General features: G+C 49.5%; 1 protein-coding gene across 14 annotated transcripts in view; it reads right to left on the reverse strand.

Annotated features, from left to right (window-relative positions):
- DTX2 (deltex E3 ubiquitin ligase 2) overlaps positions 1-12,628 on the reverse strand; it is a 60,489-nt gene that overhangs the window by 11,980 nt on the left and 35,881 nt on the right. For 5 of the 14 annotated variants that reach the window (XM_038375303.2, XM_038375301.2, XM_038375299.2 and 2 more), the window contains one exon: positions 9,399-9,530. The exons of the other annotated variants lie outside the window; for them this stretch is intronic. In XM_038375303.2, the coding sequence (XP_038231231.1) occupies positions 9,399-9,530 (132 nt within the window). The remainder of the gene's footprint in view (positions 1-9,398; positions 9,531-12,628) is intronic. 14 annotated transcript variants of the gene reach the window in all.

The raw sequence follows: 12,628 nt of genomic DNA on the forward strand, positions 1-12,628 counted from the left end.
ATAGCTCAGTTCTTTAGGGAGGGGCCGTGCCTTTGCTTGGCTCTTCCTGTGGGCCTGAGCTCCAGCCCTTTAGCCGTAAGTGGGGTGGCATGCACAGCAAGTGTGAGCCCTGGGCCGCATGCCCAACGGACTGGTAAAGCAGAGTGTGCATCTTCAGGTCTCTCTTTCCAACCGGCTGAGATTAGATCCAGCGGCTGGTGCTCCTTCTGTCCTAGAGAGGGCATAGTTGCCTCTATGGAAGCTGAGACTCCCCTTTACTTTCTAGTACCCACCAAAAGTGAGAGCGAGACTGCAGCCTTGCCTGTGATCCCGCTGCCCTCTGAACCTTTGTAGCCGTGTGCTCGTCCAGCGCAGCCAGAGGAGATAGCGGTTGGGGGTACTGGGCTCCAGGCACCAGGAGCACTGTGAAAATCTTACCCAGCAGCTTATTTGATGGCCGTAGACTTGGGTTCCTCCCCCAGCCAATCGACGCCTCGCCAGGGCTAAGCAGGATTTATGGGAAGGGGAAGGCACTCTGTCCAGCCAGGCTGTCAAAAACATCCCCCTGCACATCTGGACGGGTCTAACCCCAGGGACATGATGGGAGTCCGGACTCTCAGCGCCAAAGGGAGGCCTGTGGGCCCTCAAGCAGCAGGAAAATCTCAGCTTCTGCCCTGGGGAGATGCTGGGGGTGTTCCAGCTGCTTGGTACCAGCAGCGGGAGTGGGAAGGTTGAGTTACCCTGCGTGGGTCGAGGCGTGTTTCCAAGCAATCCTCCTCCATTCACAGGGGCAGCGCCTGCACCCGGAACAGGCTGACTCCCTTTGGTGCCAGAAGGGGGAGACCCGGAGCAGAGGCATCGCTCGCGATGGCATGTGCAGTCAGTTCCCTCTGCCAGTCACAGGGTGAAAAGGGGGCTCCCAGCTTCCCCTGCCCAGCACGTACCCTGCCAGAAGATCCCCAGGGGGTAGGAGGTGGTGGGTGGGAGGATGTTCCTAGAAGGCAACTGCCACTTGATCCTAACAGCTGTGGAATGCAGAAGGCTGGAGTTGGTGGGGAGCGGACTTGGTTCCATGCACGGCTGGCAGGTGGGACCAGCCGAGCAAGCCGCGCAGGGCTGTCAATCTCTCCGGCGGTTGCGGTCGCTGCGAAGACAGAGGCTCCAGTTTTCCTTGCAGGGAAACAAGCCTGCTCTGCAGGGTCCGGGCCAGCCGGGCTTTGACATCTATGGCTGGAGAGCACGGTCTGAGCCTTAAGCAGCAGATTAGCTACATGCATGGCTGTAGGCGATGCTCAACACCACCCACTTCTTCCCAGGTGGCCCCATCTGATAGCACGTCAACCCCAGCCTCAGGCCTGGGGCTGGGAGCTTGAGCTCTGACTGCGGGATCAGGCACCAGATACCTCACCCTGGAGTGGTTCCTTCTGGGCTGTTCCTTTTTCAGATTCTTCTTCTCCTCTGGGCTGGGAGCTGGAGAGGGAAAGGAGGCTGACATAGAGGAGGCAGCAAAAGGACAGAGGGAAACAGGTGGCTGGAGTCACGCCAGCAGCGAGGCCTGCTTAGGAGCCACCATAACACCATTTCTATAGCACAAGACGAATGAAAGCTGTTTGCGAGATTCACCCACGTACAGAAATACTGAGGATGCTCCTTGCTCAAACCTTCTGTTGCCTAGATGCATAAACCCTGGGTTCTCCTGAAGGATTTATGGAGCACCACACAGGAGCATGGGGTTTTACCGAGCAAATAAGGAGAGATTCTCTGCCCAGAAGAATCCAAACTCTCTGTTAAAATGAAGACAGGAACACCACAGAGCGGGGCTAGGACAATGGGGTCATGCAGAGACTTTGAAAGCTAGGATGTGTCTTGCTGGTTACAGTGGCTGGGACACCCGCCTCAGAATACTGATGGTTCTGCCATCTCACAAGCTAGAGGCTAGTTCCTACAGTGTCTCCTCTGAACCTGGGGTATAAAATGATCACACACGCCTGTGCTGCTGGCCCTCTGACACCTGTTGCTACAAATGACACCAGCTGAATTCATAGCCTCCCGCTGGCTCTTTTTGCTTTGCATCTCTGCTAAGCACTACACCGATGGAGGAGAGCAGGGTTTTTGCTGGCCTCAACGCTGCACAGACCTGCATCCACAGCAGAGGGCCCCACAGGAATCGGTAGGTAAAAAGGCATCACAATTTGGCAGGATGTAACCTAGTGTCCATGGGGAGGAGCAGCTTGGGTCACCCTATGCAATCCCCTCTGGCATTGACATACTGCGCCAAGCCACAGCACCAAAGGGAAGGTGCCAACAGGGGAGTGTTTGAGAGTAAGGGGCCCCCCATAGGTTCGGTCTTCTGCTTTGGGCAGGATGGATTCATTCACTAGACGACTGGCTATTTTTCTACCAAAGAGGCACCAAATTTTGGCCCAATATCCCCATCCATTAGTATTATGCCAGTAATTCCCATGAGAAGCTACAAGAACCCTGTCAAGCCCTAAGAAGCTGCCTGCAAAGCTAGAGCATCGGTTTCAGGGCAGTTGGAGACAGTTTTTCAAAGATCTCTGCACCCATATAGGCACCATGGTAGGTGACCAGATTCTCCAAGAGATATTAGTGTGCCTCCATGCATGCCAGCTGCTCAGCTCTTTTGAAAATTTGGCCCCAATGGTGGGTGCTGAGCATTTGGAAATTTGGAAAGAGAGTTAAAAGCAGAGACCTAAGTAGATATGATACCTACCAAGAGATCAAGACACAAGCTGAGAACAACCACATCTGATTCAATAGATGCACCACCTTGTATTATCCTGATCTGGACCTTAAGGATATTTGCTTCGGGGCCTTTTCCCAAATCTTTAAATCTATCCTCGCCCTGGTTCATCTAACACTAAACACTCTTCCATAGCTCTTTGGAATCAACACTGGGTTGAAAAATACTACAGCGTAATCTAATAATGTTGTCTGTCACCCACAGATCATTGTTGCTTTATTGATCATTTGGGAAGAAAGGTTCACTGTCCCTTCATTTACAGGTGCGAGGATACATTATTTTCCTAACATTGCCCATTTTCTGGAGATAGTAGGAGGTTTATTAAGAGGAGGACTTTCCACAAATAACATTTAGCAGCTGTGTTTTGGAGGCTTATAGCAGGAACACACCTCCTTCTGGAGATTAAAAGGAGCCATATGGTTTGCAGCAGCTATTATTTCACACACAACACCTGCCAAACATGGAGATGTTATTTCTAATTGAAGTTAGGGAAAGTGATTTCCCCCATCCCCCAAATATTTTTGCACAGCTTTCTCCTGTTTTTGAAGCCAGGGATTGAAGCTTCAGCTACACTAAGGGCTTGCCCACACTCATGGCGGTATAACTGATGTCACTCGGGTGTGAATAAGCAACCTCCCTGTGTGATGTCACTTACACTGACCTAAGTGTAGGTGTGGACAGTGCGATGGGGGCAGAAGAGCTTCTCCTGCCGACACCCACCCTGTGGATTTATTATGCTGAACAGCAGCATTACAGCTGTGCTGACGTCGTGTTTCTAGTGTAGACTCGCCCTCCTCCGAATAACCCAGCTGTGCCTAAGGGAGGTCCTGAAGTTTCTTGAAGTGTTGCCCAGGCTTTTGGGCAGTTGGTTTTCCTGCGCTTTGGCATGGATGATTCCTTGAGTGAAGTTTTTATTTTATTTTCCTCTTGCTAATCCTGTGTCTCTAGTGACCTCAGAGGAAGGACCTCCCTTGAGGCAATCAGGAGAGGCTAGAACAGCGGTTCTCAAACTTTTGTACTGGTGACCCCTTTCACATAGCAAGCCTCTGAGTGCAACCCCCCCTTATATATTAAAAACACTTTTAAATATATTTAATACCATCATAAATGCTGGAGGCAAAGCAGGGTTTGGGGTGGAGGCTGACACCCGAGGTAATAACCTCACAATCCCCTGAGGGGTCCCAAGCTCCAGTTTGAGAACCCCCAGTCGACAAGACCAGTGAGGCATTGGACTTTTGGGGAACAGCACCTGGTGGTGCAACCCATCCCCACTGTAACAGGGTGGTCTGTCTCTTTAAGGATGAGTTTTGACCCTCCACCCCACCCCCATTCGGCTCTTTCCTGTGGCTGAGTGTGAAATGCATCAAGTTCAGAGGGTGGTACACTTTCCTTTAGTTCATCACAGCCACGTTCTGCAGCTTTCTGCCCTCCACAGAACAACAGGAAGGACAATATGCAAATGTTTACACCCACCCGAGAGCTAGGGTGAGTTGCTGGACTAGGACTATGGGGTCAGATTAGGCAAGCTCCCATGGAAACACAGGCTAGCAACTGGGAACCTGAGGCACAGAAATAGTGCAACCCCACCCTGCTCCTGCCCCCCCAAAAACCACCTCAGCAGAAGGGGGACAAGTAGGGAAGCTATGGCTGAGGACTAGCTAGCGAGCCTGGTGATACGAGATGTTTTGGTCGTGCTCTACTCGACGGTCACCTTGGCTGTGTCCTCTGGGCTCTCCCCCCAGGGAAGGACAAGCATTCCTGTTCATTCACCCTATTTGGGCTACTGCACCGGTTTTCTCCATTAAGCCAACCTAGCTCATTGGTTCTGAGACAGCCAGGAACAAGAAGAGTTGGGGTGGACCTAATCTAGAGGTACTTGCAGTATTACTTTTCGCCTTGCATTGATGGATTCCGATTCTCTTGCAGAATTAGCGCAGTAGCTTTATGCCAAGGTGAAAATGGTATGTTTTCTATTTTATGTAAGGTAGAAACGCAGAAGCAACTTGAAATGCACTAACTGTATGATTCATCTATACCAGAAACTCATCTGCAGAACTGAGAGAACAACAGGGCATCTACTAATTATCTTCCTCAGTCAATAGGGGCCAGGCATTTGCAAAAGAGCACCACAATGCAGTTTGGGTTTCTTGAGCTCTTTCTTTTAAACAGCAGGTAGCTTGGAACTGCTGATGCACAGACTGGATCTCTTCATTAAAACACTGTGTGATCAGCTGTGAAATCCTGTAATGCTGCTATGGGAACAAACTGCAACACCACAGGCGTTTAGGGTGGCTGATGTAGGACTTAAAATCAGCCGTCAGAGAAATTGACTAAGTTCAGCCTCCTGGGTTCTAGGATGCTAGAAGCGACTGACATTTACATTCAGGAAGCATCCCCCTGCCACGCCTCTAGGCGCCTGAACGGAGAGAGCAGAAATATTTACACAGTTCAGGGATGCTTTCACGCAAGGATGCATCAGTTTACAAATCTCACTGGGATACAAGAATGAGTGTGTTTGGGATACAATAACTAATGAAGCACAGCAAGACCAAAGGGATAAAACTGCCATTTCTGATCTTTACAGCTACCAGGTCTACAAAGAATGACTGGGCAAAAGAATAATTAAAATGAAAAACACCCTTCAAGTAGCCCTGGTTTATTTCCATGGCAGTAATGGCTAAGGATCTCCAGCAGGGACAGAGTCCTTTAATATTAGCAGGGACATAATACTTTAGAGGGCCTGATCCTGGGAGGTGCTGAGCACCCTTTACTCCCAGGGAGCTGAATGCTCAGAACCTCCCATGGTTAGGCCCACACCACAAAGCAAATGAACCTCAATGAGCAAACAAAACAGTTGATGGAATAAGTCATTCTCCTCTTCCAGGGGGGAAAGACACCCAATCACTATGTATTAATATAGGACATTGTGCTGGAGAAGGCCTGGCTAGGGAAGTATGTCCATGCACGAGCCACTAAGATAACAATGAAAAAAACCCAATGGGCTGGATCCTTTCGGTGCCAGCTGCTCAGCACCTCTCAGACCATGCCCAATTGTCACGAGTGATCATTCTCCCACTGATGTGGTACCACCCCTCACTCTCTTTGCTTCAACAAGAGGCTGGAAGAAAAGCTTGTATTTCCTCCAGCAGATAGATGGTGCTGGTACCCTGCGGAGGGTCAGTCCATGTGAGTTCCCTGGGGGGCAGCGACGCAAGTTCCCACAGCCCCGCTGGCAGGCAATTGGCAAGTCCCAGCGGGCAGCCTGGGGCAGGAGGATTCAGTTGAGCGTTTGTAGTCTAGGGCCAGCTCCATGCAATGTCAGGAAGCCCCCAGCTATTCCCCTGCCAGGCTGGAAATGCTAAATTCATTCAGTGACTTGCACATTTGGGCCCAAGGCAGGGCTGCGGGAAGCACTGCTCCGTATTTGGGCTCAGGGAAGCTAGCAGCTCGGGCCACATCACTACAAAAGAGATCTCAGCCAGGGCGGAGCTAAACACCCTATCAAAGGGGGGGGGGAAACGGGAGGGGGGGACCATGCCTGCTTTTCCAGGGTGGCTTCTGGGGGGTGCTAGGGCAACACACACAATGCTCCAGCTGGATCAGACAGAAGGAAAAGGGCTAATGGATTAGGCAGGAGGGTGACATGACACCCATCATGGACACACTGACCCCTCCATTCTCCCGGGGACTGACACCCTCCTCCCCCTTCCTCTATCAGCTTCCTGGCTCATTCCCCATCATCTTGAAACTCCCGGGCCCTTTCCAAGTCCAGCACAGTGCTGTCTCCAGCCCACTGTCCTAGCCCCATTACCACCCCTTCTGTCCTGCAGCGTGACATCCACCGAGCTCCTGCTTCACAATAGCGCGATGGTGCTTAGAGGCTCCCATTGTGCTAGGCGCTGTACAAACCTATAGTCGCTGCCCCACAGAACTTACAATTGGGCCGAGCTAGGAGGATCTGTCTAGGGCTGGATCCTCAGCTGGGGTAAAGGAGAACAGCTCCATTGAAGTCAGTGGGGCTATGACCATTTACACTCATTGGGAGTCTAGACCTAGTCTCCCATTACACCCGCCCATTGTGCTCGGCCTGTTCCAGCCCCGCCCGGTGCTCTACCCACCCTGGTCCTTCGGGCTGTTCCCTGGCTCCCAGCAGGGCAAGCACCCTCACCCCCCCTTCAATTCCTCTGGCTGCATTCTGCTGGGAAGCGTCCCCCCCGCTGTGACTTGCCCCTCCTCGGCCTTTAATGCAGCTTGAACCGCGGCAGAATAACTCAGAGTAAACCTGGGATCCAGGGAGCCTGATTTAAGCTTGTGGACCCAGATCCACACAGGAACTTCGCCTGCGCCTGCCCTCCCCCCCCCCCCCCCCCATCTCCCACTGAAATCAATTCAGTGCCTAAATACCTGTGAGGATCTGGTCCTCAGTCACTTTGAAGGAATCTTCCAGCCCCCCCCTTCCCCCCAGTTAGATCACATTGGCACAGGCACCCCTTTCTCTATGTGGGTGAGAAGTGCCAGGCACCCGTTTCAATCTCACACATTCTGTAATAATTAATGCCAGGAGCTCAATACCCATACCGCCAGGTCAGCTGGCGCCGCTTAGCGAGCTCTTCACGCAGCTCGGCCCTTGGGCACTGCTCTCCATTTCCACACAAAAAGAAAAGGAGTACTTGTGGCACCTTAGAGACTAACAAATTTTTCCACCAAATGCATCCGATGAAGTGAGCTGTAGCTCACGAAAGCTTATGCTCTAAAAATTTGTTAGTCTCTAAGGTGCCACAAGTCCTCCTTTTCTTTTTGCAAATACAGACCAACACGGCTGCTACTCTGAAACCTGTCATTTCCACACACTGTCTCTTCTCCACCTCACCTTCTCTCTTGTTTCTCCTGCCCTTGCCGAAGTCTGGTGTCCCCCACTTCTTGCTCACCCTCCTTTCCTTCCTCGGCTGTTCTGCTTCGCAGCCTGGTCTCTCTCCCTCATTTCCCTTCTCTTCTGTTCACCACAGGAGGAGAGCGATTTTGGGGGAGTAATGAAAGGAGGGGGTATATGCTCATTCCATCTGCCTCTCCTGTCCTCCCTCTAGGGTCCCCTGATCTTCACCTTTCTCTCCCCATGCCCTGCAACTCACTTCCTCCTTCCCTCCATTGCCTGCCAAGATCTCCAGTATCTTTCCCTGTCCCACCAACCTATTCATAAAACCTTCTCCCTCTTCCCCTTTAGTGACCCCATTTGGGTTTCCAGGTAGGAGGGGGTCACCAGGGGCACATGGTTGGACCAACACCTGTCAGGGAAGGTCTAGGTGTACTTGGTCCTGCCTCAGCACAGGGGGCTGGACTAGATGACCTACCAGATCACCTCCAGTCTGACATTTCTAGGAGTCTATGCTGCTTAAACCTTCTGGGTTGCCTCTGTCCGCCCCCCACCCTCATTTGCAAACAGCCCAAGGTGCAGAATGGGGGGGCACTCTGATGGGAAGCATGGCTGGATAGAAGTGGCCCAGCCCCACGACACTTCCTGCTAGCTTGAGGCTGGGCAGCTCGGGCTGCAGCTTTAGGTACTCGACCCGTTCTGTTTGGTAGTGTAGGTCTGCGCCAAGTGCCCTCTTCAGACAGAAAGCTGGGCCCAGCAGCTTCACCCAGGGTGAGCGACTTAGCTTGGGCTGGGAAGGGAAACTATCCCAGTGGCTCTGTGGCTGGGCTGGTGAGCACAGTCAGCACAATGGTGCCAGGATGGAATAACCCAGATTTCCACCTTAGCTCTGCTGTTGTCCTTTCCCCATGATAGAGTATGGGGCTGGGCTGGCACACACAAACGCGCAAGCCCGGCTCTCTCAACCTGGCCTGTGGCTTGTGAAACAAGGGGCTCCGCAAAGCTGAGGCTGCATGGCTTGGACCCAGGGAAGAGCAGGAAGTGGAGAAACCACTGTGGAGATGACTAAGCCTTGCAACAGGGACCCGGTAGTGGCTATTGCTGTCATTCTGGGTAGAGATACTGGAAACCAACACGCAGCAGGCCCCGTTCCACCAGTTCAACCCAATGCTGAGCTGTAGGAAGCGGGTTTAACACATTTCATCCTGCAAAGCCCTAAATGGCCAGGGACTGACCTGTCTGACAGACACCTCTTTCCTTGTGCTCAGGGATGACCAGCAGGGCCACCCAAGCAGAAGACCCACTGGAGAGCAGCTGAATGATTTATTCCACCACGGCCCCACAACTCTGGAACTCACTAGCTCCCTGGTCAGTAAGGGACCCCCAGCACACTGGTCCTGGGCCATGACTCCTTGCTGCTACAGTAATACAAATAGATGATAATAATTGACTTTCAGAGTGCCTGGCAAGCCCTAGCTGCCAGGGATAGAGGATCCCAGTAGGAAAAGTCTGAACTGTCAGGCTGCCGAGTTATTCAATATGTTAATTACTGGTTGAAAGGGACTGGGTTAGTTAGAGGCATGGTCTATTTTTACAATCTTATTTTCTGCTGTGTCAAGGAGCATTTAGAGCAAGGGAAAGAGCCCTGCTCCTCTTTATGGAATGAGTGCACCAATCACGCTAATTTAGAAAGGCAGGCCAAGGGGGCGAAGGAAATGAATAGTGAGTGCAGAGATAAAGAGAAGGAGATTGAAGCAAATACCAGTGAGTTTGAGCAGCAACTACCTTTCTTGGACACTTTCCTCCCTTCCTTAACTGAGCTGTGTTTTTTAGTGGCTCTACGGGTGCTGGCAGGTTGTGGCGCACAGGTCAGACGCACGGGAAGTCCAGTGGCTGACATCAGCATAGCCGTCATGCCTACAGGGGACACGAGGTCAACATGCAGGAAGGAAACAAGGGGGAAAATAAATTTATTTAAAGAAAAAAAAAAGGAATAAATTTTTCAAAGAAAATAAAAAAACCCCGTGATTCAAAGAACATAAAATATTTGTAAAGCAAATAAATGGGAAAGGTGATTCAGTTTGATTTCAGTGCAAGGACAGGAACTGGAGAATCCAGAGGAGGAACAGCTTGGATGGTAAATTAAAGCGGAGGAATATGTTCATGAATCTGATAAATGCTACCTGACGCCACTGCTTTAACAGAAGCCCTCTGTCTTTACCTCGGACTTGGAGTCTATGGATTAGCACAGATTTAGGATTCCGCTATTTAGATGGTAAGTGTCTCTATTTAAGGCTCCGCTCTGCAAGGTAGCGAGTACTCTTGACTCCACATTAAGAGGCTCATTGCTTTCCAGAGCTGTTCCTTAGATTGTAAACTCCTTGGGGCTGAGACTGACGGCCCTGCTTTCATTTATGCTGGTGTAAATCTGGGAGTGGCTCAACTGGTTTCAATGGAGTTACACTGGATTCACAACAGTGCAACAGCAGAACTGGGCTCAGTGTCATGTTCTAGGCATCATACAGCCTGGGACAGGCCTGCACATTGACCCAGATTCATTAAAACACCTAAGCGCATGCTTAGCTTCAAGCATTACGGCAGCCCCATTGACTTCAGCTGGATCTCTTCGGTGCTTTGCTAATCAAAGCCACAGGACAGCACAGTCCTACGATGAATTTGTTGAATTCGGTTTATTAACGTTAATTATTCCTCTTAAAAGGACACCTGTTCCCTAAAGGGGAAATTGGCACAGACAGAACTTCAGGGTTGACTCGATTGATCTAATACTGTAACATTCACTATTGAAATACAGACCAGTTACAATCCTGTAATGTAATAAAACTGCCTTAATGCTTACATATTCAAGGAACCTCTTGCCTGCCTCATTCCCAAACAGAAAAGTATTCTACCCTGAGACACACCAGGATATTTAGAAAATCCCTTTTAAATGCAGCTCAACAGAGGTCAACATTTAGCAAGAGTTACCCACCAGGGTAGTACACAAGATGTAGCAATGTGTATATTTCCCTGATCTTAGGGAACTACATGGGGAGTGTTGGTAACCAATAGCTCACAACTCTGTTAGCTGATATTTTAAGTATTTTGTTTTTCAAACCCTTGTTTGGCTGGGGAGGGAAAGGCAGCATAAAAGATGCACAAAATGAAATTCTTTAACTAGTACAATAAAATACCATGTATGCGCACACAAATTAGAAAAAACTGAAAATGGTATTATCAGGGGACGTCTCAAGAAACCTTAAATATAGGGGACACTATCAGCTCGGTCTAAAATATATAACTCACTAAGAGCATCTGTGGACTTTGCGTCGTCAAACGTCCCTGTGCAAAGTCAGGACGAAACGCTATCCAATAAGAATTCTCCACTCAGAGCTGACTGCATTCTGTACACACTTTACAACACACTACAGTAACCCCTACAGCTCCTTCTTTATACAGCTACAGACTGCCCCTGACTAAGACCTGACAACCTTAGGGTCTGATCCAAAGCGCATGGAAGGTGGGAGACAGGAAAGATTATTAACCCCATTTTACAGATGGGGGAGTGGGCATAGAGATTAAGTGACTTGCCCAAGGTCACCTGCAACACCTATGGCAGAGCTGGGAATTAAACAGACATCTCCCAAGCCACAGTTCATCTTAACAACAAAACCATCCTTCCTCTCTAACAAGTGACTACCAGAGATGCAAGGCAGCGAAGAACTGGGCCTGGTATTTGTATCCTTTCTACAGCATTGCAAAAGCTATCACAAATTGTTACTGACAGGCAAGTATTATGGTGATGGGCATTTTAGAACTGCATGTCAGACTAAAACAGTTGATGTAAGAAATAAGGCAACCCCTTTTAAATGGAAGATTGAAAGAGGGAAATGAGAGAAAAAATAAAAGAAAGAGGGGAAAAAGAATAGAAGAGAGGAGGGAGAGGATTTTAGGAGATTAATGAAGTTCTGTCAAAGAGATCTAGACACAGAGTACATGGATAAACTACAAGCTACACTCCAACAGACATGAAACATTTTTTAACTCAATCTCTGATGAATGTCAATATCTGGGTTTCCTTTCACATCACTCCTGCTATCAAGAGACATGTGAAAACAGAAGCTCCCTGCCTCCTCATCAGCCAACCGCCTCTGCCACGCTCAGTGGTCTCCAAACAGCATCCACCGGGCTGGACTGTGACACCACAACACACACACGCGCTCCTTAAGCGGCAGCAACAGGAAATGCAGAGAGAGCCGCCAGCAGCTGAGGGGTGTTGGTAAAGAGAGTGTCTTGATTTTTAGGGGGTGAAAACATTAAGCTACTAACCTATTGTCCTGGTAACGATACCAGAGCTAGGTTCTCAGCTGTTAGAAATCAAGGTAGGTCTGCCAAAGTCAGAGCTATGTCAGTTTACACAAAGCTAAGAATCAGGCCCATAAACTTACCAATGAAAAATGCCAGTCAGAATCTAAATTTCTTTTTAATCTGGACTAAAGCCCTGGTTCCTGCAAGACTGCTGTGCACCCTTGATTTCCAGGGCAAGTTGAGGGTACTCATCAATTTCCAGGATGCATAAGCAGGACTAAACCTTAAATCCTTTTGCAATATCCTAAGATTTCCACAGCAATGGGACACGGCCTTCTTTTCATTAATGGAGAACATGGGGATCATTTTTATTTCAGCCTTCTTAACCTCAGCCATTGTAACCATGCTATTACTGACTGGCTGCACTTATGTTCCATTCTTTTCTTTGGCTGAAGGGCGAACAAATTCATCCTTAGCATTGGTGGGTATGGACCAGCTGAGTCTGGAGTCAGAACACCATTCAAAAGTGACAATTTGCTTTACCACATTTATTAAGAATTTTGTCTGCAAAAACTAAAGTGTTTTGTGCCAGTGTACACTGTCAAAATGGTACTAAAGCAGGAAGATTCACAAATCCACGCTGGAATATTAGCCCTCGGAATAATACATTTTCGTATTCAGGAGACAAGATATTTTGTTCTCTGTAGTAC

The sequence above is a fragment of the Dermochelys coriacea genome, chromosome 17 (assembly GCF_009764565.3).
Source record: "Dermochelys coriacea isolate rDerCor1 chromosome 17, rDerCor1.pri.v4, whole genome shotgun sequence".
Classification (NCBI taxonomy): Eukaryota; Metazoa; Chordata; order Testudines; family Dermochelyidae; genus Dermochelys; species Dermochelys coriacea.